Genomic DNA, 24,003 nt, shown 5'->3' on the forward strand with positions numbered 1-24,003 from the left:
AAATCATTTTAAATCCCGTGAAATCATCGAAACCTCTTTAACTTCTTAAAGACCGTTAAAATATCTTAAACTCATTTGAAATTCATAAAAACCTTTGAAATTACATTAAAATCTCCTGACATCCTTTGAAATTCCTAAAAATATTTCCTACATAATCTCTTAAAATCCTTTCACAAATTTGAAATCCCATTAAAATCTCCTAATAAGATTCAAAATTTTGAAAATACTTCGGCATCTTCAAATACTTTGAAATCTCGTGAATTCTTTTGAAAAATTTCTTAATACCTTCAATTTTTTTTAATTATGTGAATATTAATAATATATATTGAAATATTATTACATATCATATAAATATATTATTAATATATGTTACATAATCTGTTGTCATTAAAATCTTTATAATCTGTGTGAATCTTTCCGAATATCTTGATATCCTTTAAGATATATTAAAATATTTCAAAAGATATTAAAATTCCTCGAAATCCTTTAAAGTTCATGATAATATTCGAAAATGCTGAGAGATTCTGTTAAATCTGTTGAAATCTCCTAAAAATCCTTTTTCAAAATTCCTTTAAAATTCTCTGAAATCCTTCAAGATTCGCGAAAATACTTCGGTATGTCTTGGAATTCTTTTACTTCTTTTGAAATATTTTTAAATTTCTTAAAATTCTTTCAAGTTGTGATTCATGGTGGTCAGTCCCTTGAAATCTTTTGAAATCTCGTTTACTGTAAAAATCATGATTATATTCTTAATACATTGAGTATAAAATTGAGAATCTTACCTAAGAAGGAAGGGTGAGGGCAACAATCTTATTAATCCTTATAATGTGATGGGGTGCTAAAATTTCAAAAATTCTTACGTAATTAATGGACGTTCCATAAAGCCCAAAAATGAATTTAGTTTTTAAAAAAACGTTTTCTATGACAGGATTCGAAATAAGACAATTATGAGAAAAGTAGAGAAGTGAGTGGTCCCCTTGAGACATTTCTTTTATGATTTAAAAGTTTTTTTTATTTTCAAACTAGAGTGGAGGAAAAATAAAATGGGCTTTACTAATTGTCATAATCAATTATTTAAAATTGCATTTTAAATGTTTTTAATCTCATTTCTCAACACACACAAATGGAAAAAAAGATTTTTGAAATATTAGGGTTTACTAAGTTGTTTTTAGTGTTTTAATTATGCTCCTTAACCCATTAACGACCGAAGCTATCAATTTTATAACATGAGTTTGGCCGCAAAATTTATGGGTATAGAAAAACAATAAAAAATTTAGATTTTTTATTTTTATAATTTTTTTGCAGGCATAAAACGCATTAATATATTAAAATTTCTTCAGCCATCGGTACACAGAATGCTTAAACTTTAACAGAAAATTTTTATATATATGTTTTTTCTTCCAAAATGGCGGACAAAATGCAAAAATGTCCCAAAATAGTATATTGTCCTACGAGTGCGGAAAGTAGGCAGTTCCATGCGAGTGTGAAGTTAGCTGTACGTGCCAGATACGAGTCGAAGGGGAGTTGTAGGTGAGTCTTAGGCGAGCTGTAAACGAGCCGAAGTCGAGCCGGAAACAACCCGAAGATGAGCCGATGGCAAGTACTGTAAACTTCACAAAAGTTTCAACTGCCAACTTTTAGCTCCTGTAGCACACGATATTTTTTCTAACAAATGTGGAAAATTTTCGATTTGAGAAACAATAAAAACCAATTTTTTGAAAATGTATGGTAAAATTACAAACATTACCTAAAAATGCCGGATATTTTTTGTAAATTTGTAAATTACCGAAAATTTATAGAAATTTAGTGTATCCGAAGCTTTTTGAAAGAACTTCAAAAATTTCTGAAAATTTGATAAATTTCCTGAAATTTATAAAAAATTGGCTAAATTTCCAAAATTTTCAGAAATTTATGAAAAATTATCAAATTACCAATAATTTCAGATTTCTAAAAGTAAAATGGTAAGTTGTCACTTCGAGTATGTCCAATAACTATTCACTACTCACAATCAGTATCTCAAGCGTCAAATCAAATGAAGTGAGGTTATGATTCCAACGGTCCTTGAAAGTAATTCTGACTCGAAATGCGCAAGCGCAACAGCAATAAAAAGTAATCTTACTCAAAGAGCGCAAGCACAGCAGCTAGGAAAACTCATTTTGTAACTGCCTTTTACCACGGATTCGGAATTGGTCACTTCCCGCACGCAATATATGCGTCGAAAATCGAACATTTCGTGCGTGCGTTAGAAAAACTGTTTTTTTCCATCATCGTTGTTTTTCTCAAAAACTTCAAAGTTAAGAAAAAAAAGTTCCATTAATTAAAAATGTCTTGAAATTAACCATAGAAACTATGAAATTTTTTAAGATTTTTTAGAAAATTTTTTTGATTTTTCAAATAATCAAAAATTTGATATTTGCAAAAAATTTTTTCAAAAAATCTGAAAAAATTCAAGAATTTTCATTCGACTAATTCTAAGACATTTTTATTCTTGGAAAATTTGTATCAGAGCCTATAGATTTTGGAAAATGATGGATCAAATTTTTTTTTAAATTTCATAGTAATCTATGGTTAATTTCAAGACATTTTTATTCCATGGAAATTTTTTTTAAACTTTCAAGTTTTTGAGGAAAACAAAGATGATGGAAAAACCCAGTTTTTTTAACGTTTTTGCATTTTGTCCGCCATTTTGGAAGAAAAAACATATATATAAATTTTTTTTGTTAAAGTTTAAGAATTTTGTGCATCGATGGTTGAAGAAATTTTAAGATATTAACGCGTTTTATGTCTGCAACAAAATTATAAAAATCAAACATTTTTCACTATTTTTGTATGCAAAAACCGCCATATTTAATTTTAAGGTCAAAATATTCGAATTTTGACCTTTGGTCGTTAATGGGTTAAATTAAATGTTGCAAAATTTAATCTTTTTCAAACAAATTACATAAGCTAAGAATAAGAAAATGGTTGATTCCAAATATCTTATTGTCAAATACTAAGTGCAAAATTAATCGTTTTTAAAATTTCGCAATGTTTCCCTTTTTGCTGACAAAAGTAATAGAATCAATTTAAAACTTGGAAAAATCACAAAAACATAAATTGCTGTAAAAAAGAAATTCCGAATCGTATTCAAGATCTATTGCCATAAATATATTTTCATAAAATATAGCCAGGCCTCAACTGCATCACTGGATAGCATTATTTTAAAGAAGGGTTCTAGAATTTGTGAATGAATGGTTTGATTTTTAAACAGCTGGCAGCGATTAGGAACGCGGAAAGAGCAAACCAAGCTAGTTTAGAAGCAGCAAATAATCGAGTTACGAGTCTTCAGCATCAACTAGCGCAAGTAATCGCTGAATCGAGAAAATTGCATCAACTGCTATTCCGTTCGCAGCAATCTTTAGAAGGACTACAAAAAGAGAAGATTGCTTTCACGAATAGGATTCAAGAAGTCGAAAAAGAAAGCAAACGGACCTACGCTGTCCACACACAGGTGAATTATGACTTTTTAATTACCTGTATCTAATGCTACTGTAAATTCAAATTTAATCATTATTTTACTTTAAGGAGCCAAAACTTGCAATAAATACACATTTTGTCACAGGAAAGCGAGAGTCTGAAGAAAATAGTTTCCGAGAAGTCAACTCAGATAGCAAAATTAGAAAATGTGGTTCGAGAACAAAAAGAGGATTTGGAAGCATGCAAAAATAAAATCGAGGCCCTAACAAAAAAAATTGCAAAGTGCGAAAGTGATTATGTAGCAGCGGATAAAAAGTGTCAAGAGCTAAGTAGCAAAAATCATGAAATGACGAAGACTCTTCATAAAATGCAGGATGGTTTGAGTAAAAAAGAACAGGTATGTTTTTCTTAAATTTTATCAACATAAGGGGTTGATCACTCTTGAAATCTGGGACATAAGCCTTTCTGTAAATTCTATGAACTCGTTTAAAATCGTTAGCAATCTTTTGGAATCTATTCCATTTTTTTTAATTTACGAAATCTTTGAAGCGGCTGTTCAAAAACTACGTCACATTAATTTTAGACTTTTTCCACCCTTCCCTTTTTTTTCGACACAGAAAGAGGGCTTCAATTTCTTCGCATACACGCCTAAATTAGGGTGATTTTTTTACGAAAATAGGGGAATAAATTCTTTAAACAAAAATAATAATGTATGAGTACCATATTAAATTCAATATAATAGGTTACGAGTTCATGCTGCAATATATTGCATTTTATAGTAGATGAATTTTCAACGAGAGTTGAGTTTTCAAGCTACAGAGTCGAATATTTGAGAAAACAATTGACTTTTCAATTCTGCGAGATGAATTTTTAACAGAGCAGTTGAATTTTCAAACAAAAAAAGATAACTTTTTAACCAAATAGTTTGATATTTGGCCTACAAAGATGAACTGTTAACAATAACAAAATTAATTATCAACCAAAAACATTTGCACTTTCAGTCAAATAGGTGAATTTACAATCCAAAAATACCGTTTTTTTAAATAGCTGTTAAATGCCAACAAAATATTTGCATTTTCAGGAAAATTAATTTATAAACAGTTTCATTTTCAACCAAAAAATATCAAATTTCTACGAAAAGAGATCAATTATCAATCAAAAGGATTTTTCAAGCAAGAGAGAACAAAATTATCAAACAAATTATTGAATATTAAAACCAAAAAGACGATTCTCTAGAAAACAGTTGTATTGTCAACGAAAAAATATAAATTTTCTACCAAAAAGTTCATTTTCAATACAAATAGTTGAATGTTCTACGAAATAAAAATAATTTAGAAACTAAAAAGACGAATTTTTAACAAAACAGTTGAAATTTGAAGCCAAATACTTGCATTCTAAACAATAAAAACGATCAATTTACACCAAAAATGGAATAGATTTGCAGTGACAAACATTATTTTTCAACGAAAGAGGTGTATCAACTAATAAAATTAATTTTTTTAAAACAAATTAGTTCAACTTTCTACCAAGCAGTTAAATTATGAATCAAGAAGATTAATTTTCAACCAAAAAATACGAATTTAAAACGAAATACATCAATTTTCAAACAAGTGTGGAATAGTTAAATTTTGAGTAAAAAAAAAAATTTAAGAAAAAAAAAGAAAGAAACGAATAATCAAGCAAGTCGTTCAATATTCAACCAAAAAGATGAATCTTCAAATAATAAAAAGACTTTTATAACAAATTTGTTAAACTCTTAACCAAGCAGTAAAGTTTCAACAAAAAAAAAAAGATTAATTTTCAACCAAAAAATACGAATTTAAAACAAAATACTTAAATTTTGATCTAAAACCGATCAATTTTCGACCAAGCATGGAATAGTTCAATTTTCAATAAAATAGCTAAATCTTGAACCAATAAAATGAAAATATTTCCAATTTAAAAAGAAGATGTACCAATTAATTCTTTAATCACGGTACAAAGAGGGAAATATGGGGTAAGACCTCGAAGTCTGTATATAGATGCTTTAGCTCTTGCAAAATATAGTCACTGATGAATCATGTAAAGGATGGTGTCCAGCGACGTTGAAAACCTGGAATTTTCTTTGCATTTTTTTTAACATTGAAAACCTGGAAATCTCATTGAATTTTTTAAAAGAACCTTGAAGATATCTTGGTACTAACAAGTTTTTTATTCATCAATATATAATTTATCTTTTACTCATTACAGAATAAATAGATTTCTACGCTTTTTTTGTAGATGTTACCAATTATTTTATAGATTGCAATGAACAGACTTTAATATTGTGAATCATTCTAAGTTTTTTATTTCGTCTCCGCTAATATAGAATGTTAACGTGTATATTTTATTGTGATATAAAAAAGGTGTGTACACCAAATTTCAAATATTTTACAACAATTTCAGAAATCTTTGAAAACTTTCAAAACATTTCGAAGATTTGAAACGATATGAAAAAAGGTTTATAAATCTTTTAGAAGAACTTAAAAGATTTCAAATAATTCAATGATTTCAACCAATAAAGAGATTTCAAAAATAAAGATTTAAGAAGAATTTAACAAATATTGCAAAAGATTTGACAATGATTTCAGTAATTTTTTTCAAAGATTTGAAATAGGGATTCTCAGATTTCAAAAGATTTTACACAGATAAAAAATATTTCATTGATTTCAAATGAATACGAAAGATTTTACAAAGATTAAAAAAAGCTTTCACAAATATTTTAAATATTTCAAAAACTTTAGAAATTTCACAACGGTTTTAAAGATTTTAAATGTTTCAAGAATTTCCAATATTTTATAAAAATTTAGAAAGATTTTAAATGTTGTAAAGACGACTTATGAAATGGCTAATTTCTTACTTATATAACAAATGGTTATTTCATTATTTGATGTAAAAAAAAAGGAGACCTGGAAAAACTTGATTTTTCGGCCTGGAAAAGACCTTGAATTTCGTTCATAAGAATCGTTTGACACCCTGATTTAAAAAAAAACTCCTATTCAAATTAATATTTTCCATCTTTGATGTTACATTCTGTGTTTACCGCCCCCTCCATCCCGGAAAATCTTTTAAAATCGTTAGGAAAGTTAATTGTTTTTTGAAATTTTCTTAAATCTATTCAAAGCTTTCGAAATCTCTTGATATGTCGAGGATTGCTTTGAAAACTTTAAAATATTTGTGAAATATTTGGAAACCTTTCTAAAAACTATAATATTTTTTAACCTTTTCTTTGAAATATTGTGTATCCTCAAAAATCGGGAGGTCAACTCTCGTATCAATTAGAAGAAAAAACAGAATAGTCTAGAATAAAGATAAAATGGTATATTTTAATTTCTTGCAGATCATTGAGGAGAAAAATGCAGAGATAGCATCAGTGCAAGACGATAAAGGCGCCTTGAAGCAAGAAATGCAGCAGATGACTCACCAGTGTCACAGATATCAAGGAATCATCAAAGAAAAAGAGGAGATGATACAAAAATTGAAGTCTGAGTTGACTGATTTCAGTCGAATGCGAGACATGATCTTCGAACTCACTGCAAAAAAGAAGGAAGACCTGAATTCATCGTAACCCCGGTTTATGTGTATGTAACCCCTAATTATAAATACATTCCCTTTTTTATATTTAAAACAAAAAGCTTTAGACAACTAATTTTTAAATGATCAACTGCAATGTACTGACATCTCTGACAAAAGTATGAGCTGATTTTTACAAGCCCTCGTATTCTCGTTCATCGTTTAAGAGAAGGGTAAATAAAACTTTTCTAATAACTTTCGCAATATTTTTATTTATCTTTGCGAATAGTAAACGTATAAGTAAACATCAGCCAACACTTAATACTGATTCTGTATTATGATTATCGATACTCTCCCTAGATTGTAAAAAACTACCTTGTTTTCCTATTATTTTCCAAACTTGGTAACGAATTAATAGATTAGCTTAATTAATAAGGTATATCTCATTGGTTTCTACCACAGTTAACTTTTAATTTGTGCAGAAAAACAACAGACTGCCAATTGCCAAGGCCCCTAATAATCCTGAACTCTTCAATTTAAAACCCTGCAGTATAAACCGTCAATTTATATATATATATATATATATATATATATCTCTATTTCTACTCTTACCGAACTATGCTCGTATTATCAGTATTTTCCAGGAACGACTACAAGTTGTAGACAGCCACCCCAAAATTTGTAATTCTCCAGATTTAAATTCTTTGTTTGATAAATAAAATATAACAATGGAATTTGAAATCTTGAGAATTCATTCGAGTATCGAAATTTTCTCTATTCCACAATTCCAATACATAATTTGCACAACAATATGTGTACATGATACGTCATTTTTTATGTAAAAATGTACAAGAAAGTCCAAGAACATTGATAGCTTATTGTTTCTCACGATACATGATATGAACTTCTAACATATTTTTCACTCTAAACATGTTTCAAACAAGAAAGTCTTTTGATTAAATCTGCCCTAAAAAAAACTCCCTGCAGGATATATAATTATGACCTGACAGGAAATTGTTAAACGGAGTGTACGAGTTTTAAGCACCAGAAATTTTTTATATAATTATATTATATGTATATATGTATTATATCGAAATCTCTTAGAGAACCGATACGAGCACAACTTTAATAGATCTGATCACAGACAAGTCATTTTCGATACGTATTACGTTCCAAATCTCCTTCAATCCAGAAATTAATTGAAATTCGTTCTGGATTCCACTTCAAATTTACATTAAATATATTTAAATTTAATTTAAATTCGAATGCTCTCCAATCTAAATTTCGAAGCTAAATATTAGCATCCATATTTAAATCCTATTGTATTCTTTCTCCGCCTTTCTCAATTCACCTGCTTTTTACATTTCATCTTAAACCTTAATGAAACGAAAAAATATACGTAAAATCCTGCTCAGTGTTCCTGTGAAGAAAAACCATTTTCACTTAGCGAACAAGTATCACATAATGAGTATAAATATTCGAAAATTGTTTGGTCTCTTAAAAAGGAATGGGGTAATGTCGATGTAATCGTCTTCAAACTAAATGATAAATGCGATTTTCGAAGCCTAGGATTATTAAATAATTTGTGCTGAATTATTAAAAAAATTCATTGTTAAATTAATTACTTAGAGTTTTAAGTAAAGTTTATAACAGAAAAAAAGAATTTAGTACTGAGAGTGAAAGTCCGGTCCCATTTCATGTTTTTGGTCTTACTTACAAAGTAAATGTGTCTTTTCTGAAGAAGTGAAATGAGACTTGGCAGACATTTCCTCTCAGCGGTTTTGCTAAAAAGTACTAAGAGTAAGACGATCAAGCGGCAAACCATTCTCCACAATAAAAGTTTCTCTATGAGGGCATTGTCATCAACTATTGCCTCTACTCCATGGTTGTTCAGTCGCGGAAGCGAAGAGAAGATAGAAACAATTGGCTGTCATATTTATCCCTGCGGCCATCCAGAAAACGGTGTGCCAAGTAGCTAGGGTTTCCTGAAAGGAAAAATTATTTATAGTCAATATTTGTCATACAAAAGCAAGCTGGGCTCATAACCTGTTAGCCATAGGATTCAAGTGAAATAAAACACGAGAAGAACGTTAAAGATAAATTTGTTCAGTGACATCTTTACTGATTTTTGAAAGATGACGGATTTCTTCAAACAAAATTAGAGATAAAATTTAAGGTGGTCACTCACATACAGGGTGTCTACTCAAATCCTGGACAAAAATTGTCGGACAATACCAAGTTTTTGTTTTTAAGTATTTCAGTTTTTTCCCAGGTATAATTGCTAATAATACGGAACCATTCAAATATTTCTTAATTTTTTAATAATAATAATTCAAGCGAAACTTTTCAAATAAAAGTATTGCATTTTTCACTAAATAGTTGAATTTTCAACAAAATACATGAATTCTCAACCGCATGATGAATTTTCAATTTAAAAAAAAATCGATTTTCAACTAAATAATTGAATTTTGAACTAAAAAATATCAGTTTTGTTCCAAAAACCTAAAAGATAAATTTTCAACTAAAATGAAGAATATTTAACTGAGATACCTAAATTTTCGACCAAAAACATAAGTGTCAAACAAAAAGATTATTTTTCTACCAAAACCAAACGGGTTTTCAATAAAAAACATAAATTTTAAATTTAAAAAAGGTAATTTTTTATCTAAATAGTTGATTTTTCAATTAGAACGATGAATCTTTAAATAGAATCATTGAATTTTTAACCAAGAATATTCATATCAGCCAAAGAAGACGAATTTTCAACTGCAAGAGATAAATTATTAACCAAAAATGAAATAGTTAAAATTTTAGTTAAAAAAATTATTTTTCAACCAAAGAGATGAATTTTCAACTAAAATGATGGAATATTTAACTGGAATAATTATATTTTCAGTAAAAAAAAACACTTTTCCACCAAAAAACAACAAATTTTCAACAGAATAGTTCAAAGTTTTAACTGGAATAATTAAATTTTCAGTACAAGAATTAATTCCCAGCCAAAGAAAACACGATTTTTCAATCAAATAAGCTCATTTTTCAACGCACAGAGATACATTCTCATTTAAAATTATAAATCATCAACCAAAAAAATTACTTTTTGGTGAGAGAGTTTGACTGTTAACGAAGTAAGAGGAATTCTGAACGAAAAATGTAATAATTAATATTTTAACGAAACAAATTTAATTTTTAATAAAAAAGCATTCGAAATATTTTTCATATAACTTTTTTGACGTGCAAACTTTCACCTTAATATTTTGTCGTATCGGTCATTGTTTCAAAAAAAAACAAAAAATAGCAAGCATAAAACTTACAAGATATCTTCATTATCAAAGTACAAATTGGAACGAAAATTGGCAAAAAATGTAAAGGTGGGTTTTTTGAGACAATCGATTTTTAATTTTTTCAGAAAAACCACTGTCATTCTTATTAATTTCAAACCTTTTTATAAATTTTCCGGCGGAATTTGAAAGAAGACGATGACGCTATGACAATCAAAAAGAAAATTAGAAATATCTCAATCAGGTCAAAATTTATAGAGGTTTAACGAAAAAATTCAGGTTTTTTGAAAAACAAAGACAAAAATGCAAATACGCATAACTTCTTAGAGCATTTTTTTTGCAAATCGAAAAATACTTATCGCCTAATTTTCTTTAAAAAACAACATATTTCGCCCCCGAGAGATTCTGCAATTTAAACTGAAGAACCGTGCCTAGTTTGAAATGGATCCAGTTTACTTTTTTAAATTCTAGCTTTTCATTGAAATATTTACAATTGCATATTTAAACATTGAAACTTTCGAAAAATTTTTATTAAAAATTTCAAAAATTTAATTTTTAATGTTAAACCGAATGTTAATCCGAAATTTGAAATATACACTTAATACTAAAATCCCCAAAAATTCATCATTTTTCAACTCGAGACATTCGGGAAATTTATACAATTTTACAATAGAAAATTGAAGTGATTAATTTAATTTATACTTGAATCGTTAAAAATTTAATAATTTAAAAAATGATATAAATATGGTAATTGAAAAAAATGATGCAATGAAAAAGTATTTGAATTAAAAAGTCTTTTGGAGAATTCAAAATAATTTAAAACTGAAAAACTTTCAGTGAGGCAACCTTTTATTTTATGCTTTTAAAATTAAATAATTATTAATTAAAGCGTTGAAAACTATTCGTTTTAGAATTTCGAATTGCAAACTTTTCTCAGATCAACAACTTCTATCTTGACGATAAGCGAATCTTTTGTTAGTATATAGGGTAAGCTGACGAACAGAGAGTGTAAATATAAAATTTAATATATCAAGAAAATGAAGAGTAAAATAAGTTTAGTAATATTTCATTAATAATTATGACTTTTGCGTATAGCGTAAACTCCATGAGCTAGAAGCGGCTGCGATTAAACCTTTAGGAGGCATTTTATCTCCGTAATTAGTTATCAATTAAATAATAATAACAGTCATTCAGGTATAATATACCTGAAATAATTAATTCTAATTTTAATTTATCAACACATATAGTGTCTTAACTATTAGTTAAATTAAATGAATTATTTTATAGAAAATAGTATTTTAAATGATTATCTACTGTAGGTTGATTATCTATTGTATGGTGGTTTAATAAATAAACATATGAACGAAAAAAAATCCACTGAATGATTCCTTATCAGGCGTGCAGTCTATATTTAATCTGGTTAAGTTGCCCAATCGGTGGCCGTCAAATATGTTCTTTTTAAAAGGGAATTAAATCTGGCGTATCTTCGTGGTTTGATAAAATACATTTGTTGACAAAGTTATCAGTATTTTAGCTTTTAAAGGTCAAAGTTGTTGTTTTTTGCAAATAATAAAATTTATGAATAATGAGAAATACTCATTTTAAGAAAAATGAAGTATGCCTGAAAAATGTGTTCTTAATTAACTTTGAAACATAACGGGTTTGGAAAAAAGACTTACTTTTAGAACTTTTAAAGAGAAATAATGGTATTTATCAGATTTTTGTCACATCTAATGTCTTTTTTCCACCGTGAATTTTCACATTTCAGAAAAAATGATCCTCCTTTCTTTGAATGTGCTGGCACGATCATTTACAGAAAAATAACTACCATTTTGTTAATTTTAAGTTTTTTCAAAACCTACCTACATTTTTTCATTCATAGTTCATCTTTTTTGGAATGAAAATTTAATTAATTGGTCGTAAGTTAAACTTTTTTACAAAAAATTAACATTTTTGTTAAAGATCCATAATTTTTATTTAAAATTCATCCCTTTCATTAAAAATGTACTATTTTATGGAAAATTCGTTTTTTCTTTGACTGAGAATTTTTTACAGGAATTTTAATTATTTCAGTTGAAAATTTAAATATTTTGTTGAATTTTTTTTCGTTTAAAAGTAATTTTCTTTTCTTTAAATGAAAATCTAACAATTTCAGTTGGCAATTCCATTGTTTAAGTTCAAAATTTAACTACAGTGAAATTATGAGACTGGACCGGTTTTGGGACTGCAGGAGTTGGGGAATAACCCAGATGGAGTGCCGTTTCGTAGAAAACGCTTTTGTTTGTTTACGCCTGAGCGACTTCCGCTCAACCCGCGCAGCTCCTCTTTCTTCAACTTGCGACACGGCGTCAATTCTCGGAAGAACTATAGCAGAGGGCCATATCTCTAAGGTTTACTGTATTCAATTTTTGTCTGAAGAATTATCTTTTTTAATCGAAAATTCGTGTTTTTTGATAAGGATGATATTCATTAGTTTAAAGGTCAATTATTACAGTTAAGGATTCATCAATTTAGATGAACATTTAGCTTTTTGGTTTAAAATACATCTACTCCAGTTGAAGATTCATAATTGAAGTTAGATGATTGCGTTAAACTAATCTTTTTTAGATCAAGATTCAACTATTTGGTTAAAAATTGATCTTCTTTTTTTTGGTCGAAAACTCAAATACTTGTTTGAGAATTCATATATTTGGTTGAAAATAGTCTTTTTTTTTGTAAAAAATTATCTATTCTTATCCTTTAAAAATGTAAGCATTCCAGTTAAATATTCATTAATTTCGTTGAACATTCACCCATATGATTGAAAATAAAACTACTTGGTTGAAAGTTAAACTTTTTTGTTAGAAATTCATCTTTTTGGGTTGATATTAATATTTTTAGTTTGAAATAGGCCTATTCCAGGTTATGATTTATGACTTTTTCAGTTGACAATTCATTACTTTGGTTGTAAATTCGTTGTTTTGTGTGCCAAATTAATTTTTCTTAACTGAAAATTTCTTTATTCCATTTTTGGTTAAAAGCTGATCCTTTTTTCATGGGTTTTTCATGAATTTCATGGTTTTTAGGGACAAATTAAAGAAATGATTAATTCTGTTTTAGTAATATTCAATTATTTGATTAATCTATGTTTTTAATATATTTTAGAATATTTTGTAATATATTTTTTTTTTAACTTTCTAAAATAATCATATTAATTGAATTCCTAGATATCAATTATTATCCCTAAACTTCGAAGGAAACTGAGGGACATTTTGAGATATTTTCCAATTAATTCGATAAATTAAAAATAATTTGGCTAAAAACTAAGCTCAGTCTAAAAAAGGATCAAAATATAATGATTCCACGAAGCCATAATGTCACATTATGTAGTAATTATGTTTTAAATAGAAAAGAACGGAAAGAAACGTAATAAAACTTTCGTTACATTCCTTTTTCTTTCTTTGGAGACACAACTTTGAAGAAAGATAACTTTAGACATTGCGCCTCCCTAGTTGCATTATTTTTTACTCATTTTTCATACTTAGCATGGTTTACAGATAAATTATATTGCATTTATAGAATTAGCAAATATCAGAAAAGACCTCTCAATTTCGTTTGAATCTTTACTTCTGAGTCGATTGTTTTAAAAAAATGCGAAATTTTTTAATGGCGCTGTACTATGAACAACTCTACCTGGAGAAAACTCAAGATACCTGAAAAAAAACCCTGAAATTGTCAGGGAATTTTTTTTAGGATTGGAGTAGACACCATGATTAGTGAATTTAAAAAATGAAGATACTCACACTTCCTTGAATCATGCGTCCGATGATGAAGGGTGCCAGGAATCCGCAAACGTTCGCAGCAGCGTTCGTTAATCCATAAAGCGTTCCTGCATATTTTGGAGAAAGTGCGATGTGATTCATCTGATTACCGGCGTAAACGGCACCGAAAAGAGATCCTAGTCCCGAGAGCATCACCATAACGATAGTGGTATCGCATCCTGCCCAAATAACACCCAGGAAACTGAGACTGGGGCCTAACGAGGAAATTGTGTTCCAAAGTTTGAAAGAAGTCAGGGGACTAATTTTCTGTCTAGCCAACAGAGCATCGGCTAGAGTTGAAATTATTAGGCCCACTATCCAGGCGGTCAAATAAGGTAAGGCCGAAAGTAGTGCGTCCCTCTGCACGTCCATTCGCAAAATTCTATCCATGTAGGTCGGCAGTTCCGTTAGAAGAGTGTAAAAAGCCCAGGACTGCCCACATTGTGTAATCATTATCGCCCACACGGGTAGAGATGTAAAGATCGAACCCCAAGGGACGCCAAGATCTTCCTTCAAATTCAAATTGAATTTAGTAGGTTTTTTTTTCCAACATTTTTCTTTTTAAATATTTTGTAATCATTTAAATCTTCCTGCAAAATTTGGGATACCTTATTAAGGTAAACCGACCATTACTGGGGTATCGCAAAAAGTATGTCTAATACTGGGACAATAATAAATATCGTTGAGTATCTTTTTTACTCTAATATAACCCATAAAAGTAAAAACTTTCTATTATTTTTCAAGTTCTTATGAATTTATTACTACTATTTATTTTTGCTTTGACAATTGATACATTTCGTATAAAAATAATAACAAATACTCCTCAAAATCTGTGAACGTACCGCTGCAAAATTCGCCATTTTTGTATTTCAAAACTTTCCTCATAACTTCTATAGCCTTGAATTAATTAAATTTTTTACACTAATAGAAAAGGTAATGTTTTTACACATTTTTAATACACTTAAGAATAAAATGCATAACTTTTTTTTTACGATTTCATCCAATAAGTTAGGAATATTTATATGTTCCGCATTTGGACAAATTTTTGACGAAATTGTCTAAACCGGGACGAAATGTCGCCCAATTACTGAGACGGTCACTTTCAATTGCTTATTTATTCTAAAAAAGTCGTTCAAATTACTTTACTGCAACCTCCAATTCAAACTTCAAATTTTTCCAACTGCGTAGTTAAGTAATTTAACTTTTCAATACAAATGATTAATTATACATTCCAATTTGATATGAAATATTATAAATATTAATAAGATTAATATTATAAATTTACTTGAAAATTATATTTTTGAGTTAAAAATATAACTTTTTTGAAGAAAACTAGTCTTTTTGGTATGAAAATCCATTCTTTTTGGTTGTAAAGTCTTTTTGATTTATAATTCATCTTAATTAAAATTAATACACGAATTGGAAAAAGTGATCAAAAAATTTCAATAACCTTTTGGTTACAAAATTTATTATTTGGTTTAAAATTTAATTATTTCCTAAGAAAAGTGTATAATAATAAAAATTTATTTCTATAAGGTAAAATGTTAACACATTGATTGTGAATATTATTAAAAAGGAATTTTTTTATGATTTCTAAAAATCTATTCTTGTTTTTTAATGTATTCTATGATTGTAAGTAAATTGTGCCATTTTATTTTGATAAACCCCATTGAATTTTCCTTGTCCCAGTAATGGGCGATCTGACTAGCTTAAAAAATATCTATTTATATTAATTAACTATAAAATTAATGATGTATTTTTTGTTCCAATCGATAACCACATATATTAGCCACTTATTACAATGGTTTTTGTACCAAAACTTACAATTCATCATTTTTAAATTGTGTTTATGTGGGTTTGCTTTTCGTAACTGACCAAGTAATGGCCGGTTTACTTTATTTGGTGTACGCTAAAAAGTCAACTAGTCAATATCTCGGTTTTAATAGATTAGTATTAAATTGACTTTAAATATTAAACATTTTTAACTTACTTCATCTTTGGGTTCAACACAAGCTTCGATGTATGCCCTTTCTTTCGGATCTATTCTTGGGTGAACAGCCGGAGTATCGTATATGTACAAAAGCCAAAAAGCATACCAAATTATCCCAAGTCCTCCAAATAAATAGAATACTAAGGGCCAACCGCCCCAAAGTTCCAGAGAGCATAAATATCCACTCACTGGTAAGGAAACAACAGTTCCAAAGTTTGATCCTGAAAAAAATGTAACATGTAATAGAGTAAATAGGGTAATTTTCTCATGAAAAAGGCAAAAGATTAAACATTTACTTATACGTTTATAAAAGAAGAAATAATGTTTTTATAAGAAATGGTATAGTTTTTGAACGATGTTGAGTGATTTATTTTTTATTTCTGCCATTAAAGAAATTTTTTAATTGATTGTACTCAGTTCATTGAAAATACATTTACGGCGATATAAAAAAAGCCAAAGAAAACATGAAATTGGTTAAATATACAATTTTTTATGTTTTAAATCATTCTCAAAATCAAGCATATTTCCTCTTCTTAAAATTCCTTCATTAATAATTAAATTTGATGCTTAGAAGTATAATTAAATATTTCTATCTAAGATTTAATAGTTCATCCTTACTATAATCAATAATTTGAATGTAAATTGGAAACAATAATCTTCAATGCTCTAAAAATCAAGTCAAAAATAGTTCACGTCTGAGCGTCTAAATTATTTTATACTAGCACAAAAGCACGCGCACGAGCCGTGATATCATGTCCCTGGATTTTACAACATTAAAAATAAACTATTTAAAAATCATAACAAATTTTTTAATATTACAAGTTTTACCCATTTTTTAAACGAAACCTCTTGAAATTCTTTGGAATCATTTAAAAATAACGAAAAATCTTTAAAACCTTTTGGAAATTGTCGAATTCCTTTATATACCTTTAAACTGTTAAAATCCGTAGATATCGCTTAAAATAGTTTTTAAATCATTCTCTAAAGTTCCTTAAAACTTCGTTAAAATTGCTTAAAATCGTTAAAATACATTAAAATAAGTAGAAATCATTTGAAATTTAAAATATTCATAACATTGATCTAAAAGATCCGTATAAATGACCATGTCTAGATTTATATTTTCTAATATTAAAATCCTTGGATATTTTTGTATGGTCACATATCTGGATTTTTTGTTTATATTAAAAATATAAATGATTTAAAAATCCATTATGGATTTTTAAATACTTTTGAAACAAGTTTTAAAAAATTCTTACTTTCGTAATTTTAATCTTTTCATGAATGTCAACATTTTTTTACGTATCTGTGAAAATATATATAGTAATATGATAAATTTATCTGATTAATTTTATAATATTCATTTTTGTGAGACTTTTAGCTATACCTAGTTAAAAAAATTAAAATCACGATACGTTAACTTGAACCAAAGATATTAAGCCTAAGCTTCAATTTGCCGAACTGTGAAAAGCTACTTTTTGTTAGTTTTTGAAAATTGTTCAAATTCTACAACTTATTAAATTTGTATGTAATCGAAAAAATCTAAAAAAAATAATTATTTTAATATGTCGTAACATGATGATAATCGTCATTTTATTTAAACTAAAGAATCTTCAATGTGGACAGACAGACCATTGTACTTTATTATAGTTAATTTCAAAATACTTTATCTTTAAAGTTCTATTTAAACCCTAAATAGTTTAGTTTAAAATTAGTCAAACTTTAAAAAGACAAATCAATTGTAATTCATAATTCTTAAAAGTTAAAGAAAAGCTTTCACTACTCTTGGTACCGTATTGTAGTTTTGAATAGAATAATTTTGTACATATAAAACCAACAATTGCATTTTCCAGTATCGTTTATTTAAAGAGAAAAGAGGGAAACGCAGGGTATTAGGGAAAAAACTGTGCATCCTGATCATTCATAAAATTAAATTGAAACACTTGCCTGCATAGACCAGCGCTGCAAATTTACTTCTTTCTAGTGGTGGTACCCAGTGTGCCAACATACTGTGCATGGCAGGATATGTGACCCCCTAGGAAACGATTTTTAAATCAAATATCAAAAGTAAATACTTAAACCAAATTGTTGAAAAAAAAAATAATAATTTAAAAATCTGAACACCAATTTGCATGAGATAAAATTACATAGATTTACCTCTGTAAAACCTTCAGCAATGCGCACTGCCAAAAATGGATATAATCCCCAATAAGCAGCGAAAGGACTGATGACAGTCAATACTGCTGTTAAAAATACTCCTAGTCCAAAAACTATTTTTCCACCAATTTGTTCCGCCAATCTTCCACCGGGAACGTTTGTAGTCACATATCCGATGAAAAAAGCACCCAATATGATGCCTTGCATTTTTTCATCCCAGTCAAATTCACCTGGACTCTACAATTAAAAACAGATATATTTAAATGTTTAACTATTGTTTGAAATTCGAATTTGATAGATTCATTCATTTTTTTAAAATAACGGTAATATGAAGGATTGCAGTATTGGGAATGGCGGTCTACCAGTACTCCACATGGTGCCGAAAAATTGAACTAGAAAGATTAGGTACCATTTTAAACATGTATTTTAATTCTTGTATAAGTGTTTTTAAGATTTTTTTGTAAAGTATAAAACAATGATTATATACTAAAAACAAATATTCACTTAACTCTTTTACAACAGAAAATCAACTATTTTTTGAAAATTTATATTTTGATCTAAAACTTCATCTGTTATAGAAGAAATTTCATTTTTTGTATGAAAATGCAACTTTTTGGTTAAAAATCGTTCCTCTTTGCTTGATAATTCAACTAATTTGTTTAAAACATTTGGTTGAATCGTTTTGTTAAGAAACCCCTTTTTTTGTTAAAGATTTAGATTCTAAGTTGAAAAGTTACCTCATTGGTCAAAAGTTTAATTATTTTGCTGAAAATTAATTTTTTAAATTGAAAATTAATCCACTTTGATCAAAGTTAAACTACATTGTGAAATTTTTCTTCATTGAAGGCTTATGTCTGGTTGAAAATTTAACTGTTTAGTGGAAAATACTTCTTTTTTTTTGTTTACAATTAATTTTTTAATAGAAAATGGAACTTTTTTATTTGTTTAAATTGATATTTTTTAGCTAAAAATTCACGTTTTTTTGTGAAAAAATGATTTTTTAGTTTGAAATTTCTTTGTTTTTTTGCATAAAAATACATCAGTTTCGTGGAAAATTAATTTTTTGTTGAACAGTCATTTTTTTGTTGGAAAATTGAAATTTGTCAAGAAAATTTGTCTTCTGGTTTGAAGGTTTAATAATTTCGATAAACTTTTATTTATTTTTTAAGTGAAAAATCTTTATTTGTTGGAAATTCGTTTTTTTTGGCTTTAAAATTCTTTTCTTTTGTTGTATAAATTTCATTCTTTTTTGATATTAAAATATAAACTATTACACTTTTCGTTGGAAATTTGTCTTTTTAGGTTGAATATTCAACTATTATGTTAAAAATTTCACGATTTTGTTAAACAGTTATCTTTTAAAGCAGAAAAACTTTTTTTTTAAAATAAATTAGTACATTTGAAAATTTTTAATTTGTATATGAAACACTGTAATAACTGAATATGTCTGAGCTAGAAAATAATTTAGATTCAACCGCTGATATTACTTGAACAATAAAAATATTGTTAAAAATCTTAAATTCCCATAAATTCTGTCATATTCTCGGTTATATAACCTGAACTTAAATTCTCGGGAATTTAAGAACTCTAGTCGTGCCTATTCTTTCTAGTTCAAATTTTTGTCACCTGGTGGCGTATCGCAGTTTAACCATTCACAATAGGACTAGATAACCAACACTTTTGACAAAAATGAGTTTTTTGTATTAAAAATTCTCATTTTTAATAAGAAGATTGGTCATTCAAATCCAAATAACTGACTCTGTATAAATGCGTCCTATCTGCTTTTTCAAGTGCCTAACCTCTTACCTTTTTTAAAAACGTTTTTGTAACCATATACCTCTCGCTCAAATTTTTTTAATGCAGTAACATAATATAAAACTTCTTTATTTTCAAAGAAAAAGTTCTTTAATAAAACTATTTGCCACTTTTTTTAGCACCATAGTACCAATAAAATTCCAACATAAAATCTTAAATCTTCATTTTCTACAATAAGCCACTTTTATCAGGTTTTTTCAATTAACTTTTTTCCTTGTGATCAGAAACTTTATTTCTTCAAATTCTGTTACAGTGTAATACCGTCACACTTAATCTTTATTTTCTCGCGACAGAATAACTTTTTGTATGAAAACTTTTGTATTTTTATTCAGCCTTTTCACATCTCTAAGACAAATTTTTATTTATTGTTTTAATTGACAAATCGATTTTTAGTTGCTATCCAAAGACGATTTTTAAAACGCATGGAATTTCAACAACCAAATTCTTGAATGATTTACTCGGAATCGGTTAACTTTTTCTAACCAAACTCATTTTCTCCAAATTCAGCAACTCAATATTTCGAGAGTAGGTTTTTATTTTGCTTTTTGGACTGAAAATTACACTTTTTATCGTAAACCTTAACCGAATTTGTTTCAATTTTAGGTTCCTGACACTTTGAGATTGCAAACTTCCACATTATATTTATCGGAAATGAATTTTTTCTCAATCATACTTTTTTGGCCTCAATTCAGAAGTACCTCAGCTCGAGATTAAACTTTTGTTTTATATTTAAATGATGATTTCCAATTTCGTTGGTTACCTAGTTCTATACTGCAATCCTTTATTTGACGTTCTTATTTCTATTTTCCAAAAAAGTTTTTAAAAATAGGCTAATACATTTTTTTACAAAAAAAAAAAAAAAAAACCAGCAAGGAAATATGTTAATTTAGATTCTCTTTCAATGTCTGCTTTAAAATAACACAGTTTAAAAATTATTCTTTCTCTTTTTTTATATGTGAGTAGATATGAAGCTTATATTTAAAAAAATGATTGTCAAGTGACTCGTAAGAGTCAAGATTTGTTGTGAAAAATATCTCTAATGTATAATAGTCTCTTAAATAATATTTTCTACTCAGAAAACTGCGTAATGGTTCATCTTTATATCAACTTGAAATTGGCATTTGTTTTTTAGTTTTAAAATATGGCAAAGTACGAAACGCATCTCTGCGTATGAAAGTAATTTTGATAAGCCCTCAAAACAAGATATCTATTTCCCGAAGTAAGATTAAATTTTGGTCGTATGTTTTTCATACAATTTTATCAATTTTATGCACGATGAAATGAATCGCACTAGATAGCAATTGCTGCTTTCTATATACTGAGCTATTAGAAAGTAAAATAATTTTTCAATGTGAAATATAAGAAATAAAGAATTGCTTACGGGAGGTGGAATTATTGAACCATTAATAACGGGGTTAACGGGGCAAGCATCAGTGGTATTTTTTTCAGTTTCTGTTCGGTTGACCATGGAAACAATCGCTACTGATAAATTCACTCGCATGGCATAAACAAGGGCGAATCCCAAGAATCCTAAGAAACCCAGAGTGAATCTTGCTTTGACGCATGATTGAGAATCTTCCGGAATTTCCGCTGGAATTAGACCAGTCTTGTCTTTGTAGTCCACTGAAATTAAAAATAAAAATATGTAAATAACGTACTATTTTAAAATGCCTAATTTTAAACAAATGAATTAATTTTTAAAGCATAATAAAATTAAAAAATATCCAAATTTTAAAATCCTATATAGAAAGTGGTATAACGACATATTTCGAAAATCTCGCAATCATTGTTGTGAAAATTTACAATATACGAAACATTTTAAGTTATGTTAGTATTTTTCACTGGAAGTCGATTATTTTAAAGAGAAAACATTAGATTTAAAAAAAGATTTACATCCCTAAATAATTGCTTGTTATTTTGCGTTAGTATCTTTCATGTAAAATTGCTATTGATAGTAAAAAATCATTAGATTTTGACTAAAAAACTGCATGCGACAACAAAAAACATTAATTAATAGTCTTCTTATAGTCTTCTACAATTTAAAACTGTTCAATTTTGAATTAAATAATAAATAAATGCTTAATTGTTTAATTCTCTACAGTCTACACTTGAAGACCTTCAGCTTTGAACTATGTTGAGGGTGGCAGCAGGTCAAGGAAATCATGGAAAAACGGAATTTTGTTTGTCAGGAAGAGGCAAAGATTTTGAAAAAATATTTGCAGAAGTCCAGAAATTTCTATGAGAAGCACATTAAATAACTGTAAAGAAGAATACATTTAAAATATATAAAAAATTTAATTTACCATTTGGTTTATTCCATTTATGAATGATTCTTATTAAAAATGTTACAAGATCAGGGAAACTGAAAACTTGATCAGGTCAAAGTCAGGGAGTTTTTATAACGAAGTTTCACGTCCACCCTCCATTTGAATATTTAAATTCGAAATCGCTGAAATTTGATCTAAATTTTGAACTGCTACTTTTCAGAGATTCGAACAAAATTAAGGGGCATTTTTGGGATATTTACCAATTATGTCGATAAATTACAAATAATTTGACTAAAAACTAAACTCAGTCTAAAAAAGTATCAAAAAATAATCAGGCTACGAAAACATAATGTCAAAATGATGTCATTATATTTCATATAGAAAAGAAAGAAAAGAAACGTAACGGAACTTTCGTTACGGTCCTTTGAGTTTCTTTCGACATAGAACTTAGAAGGAACAGAATTTTTATATTGTACCTCCGTAGCTACATTGTTTTTTCCTTATTTTAAATTAATTTTTCATACTTAGCAGGTAAATTATATTAAATTTACAGAAATAATGAGCAAATATCAGGAAATGCCCCTTAATTTCGTTCGAACCCCTTCTCATTTTTAATGCTTATTTCACATACTTGATGAAAATGTTTTAAATAAAAAACATTTTCATTAAGTATGTGAAATTTGGCAATTTAAAGTTTTTGAGTATTAAATATTGTTAAACGGGATAATTTTGGACATGTGTGGTCAATTCGGACATTCCTAAATTGATAGTTTAAATTACTTAAGGTGGTTTTAACCAGAATCTAGAACCAGTTACGGCTTTCTTGATTCTGATTAAAACCCCCTAAATTAATTTAAACTAACAATTTGCGGTACCGCAAATTAATACTTTTTTTCATTCGTTGTTCAAATGCAAGCGATCAGTGTTGTAATTTAAAAATTTGATTGTGTGTCGCCTCTCCAAATAATAAACAAAACACGAATCAAATAAATTTATCTTGTGAAATAATCTCTCCACAATGAATAAATCAATCAATGATGGAAACATAAAAGAATGTCGAATTCAAGATAATTGCCTAATGACGCAGAAATCCTAGTCATAGTCAGTTTATGGAAACAACGAAACTAACTCCAATGAACTCTGTATCAAGTAATAATGCGCAATTTCCTGGAGAATAACTTTACAGGTCTAGGGGTTTCAGAAACCTTTCTTATAGAATTGTTTCCAAACATTTGACATGATGAACTGATAGGTTAGAATTCTCCTTGAGGAGGATCCTGATTTACTAGATAATGCCAGAACTGATACAGATTACAAAGGATAGCTTATGAATCACCGGAAGTTCTTTCTCTTTGAGAGGCAGTAGGAAGAGTAAAGTACATGCAAAGATAAGTGAACATGATTTGAAGGGAGAGAAAGTGCATCGTAAACAAACCATTTTCTCGAAGATCAGTTCCATAGAGACCTTGATCGTCTCTCGAAATACTTGGATCGAGGATCTCCATCGATGCTTCGTGTTCCTAGTTTTTGGAGAACAACTGTTACACTGTCTTTTTGCGGGAACGGCAAAACGTGAGCACTGGAATTACATTTGACGTTACGCCTATCAAAGGCGTTCTCTCTCCCGCTCTAACCAGTGTTTACTTACACAATCACAAATTTCGCAACCGTGTACATTCACACGTTCTTTTTTCTGTATCTGCACGCGG

General features: G+C 28.2%; 2 protein-coding genes across 4 annotated transcripts in view; one reads left to right on the plus strand and one right to left on the minus strand.

The window, feature by feature from the left end:
* LOC117177666 (protein CIP2A homolog) overlaps nucleotides 1-24,003 on the plus strand; it is a 97,055-nt gene that overhangs the window by 20,944 nt on the left and 52,108 nt on the right. Inside the window, exons 8-11 of one of the 3 annotated variants that reach the window (XM_033368484.1) lie at nucleotides 3,251-3,490; nucleotides 3,602-3,853; nucleotides 6,815-7,055; nucleotides 22,129-22,146. In XM_033368484.1, coding sequence (XP_033224375.1) covers nucleotides 3,251-3,490; nucleotides 3,602-3,853; nucleotides 6,815-7,042 — 720 coding nt within the window. In that variant the 3' untranslated portion in view covers nucleotides 7,043-7,055; nucleotides 22,129-22,146. Of the gene's footprint in view, nucleotides 1-3,250; nucleotides 3,491-3,601; nucleotides 3,854-6,814; nucleotides 7,243-22,128; nucleotides 22,147-24,003 lie in introns of those variants that run through there. The other 2 variants (XM_033368483.1, XM_033368482.1) reach the window with 2 other exon arrangements.
* Nucleotides 8,076-23,953, minus strand: LOC117177667 (sialin). Its single transcript, XM_033368485.1, has 7 exons — nucleotides 23,730-23,953; nucleotides 21,409-21,650; nucleotides 18,213-18,449; nucleotides 18,003-18,090; nucleotides 16,059-16,279; nucleotides 14,051-14,578; nucleotides 8,076-8,972 (listed from the first exon to the last, which is right to left on the minus strand). Exons 1-7 carry the CDS (start codon nucleotides 23,797-23,799, stop codon nucleotides 8,850-8,852), a joined length of 1,509 nt encoding a protein of 502 aa, XP_033224376.1. The 5' UTR covers nucleotides 23,800-23,953; the 3' UTR covers nucleotides 8,076-8,849.

The sequence above is a fragment of the Belonocnema kinseyi genome, chromosome 8 (genome assembly GCF_010883055.1).
Source record: "Belonocnema kinseyi isolate 2016_QV_RU_SX_M_011 chromosome 8, B_treatae_v1, whole genome shotgun sequence".
Lineage (NCBI taxonomy): Eukaryota > Metazoa > Arthropoda > Insecta > Hymenoptera > Cynipidae > Belonocnema > Belonocnema kinseyi.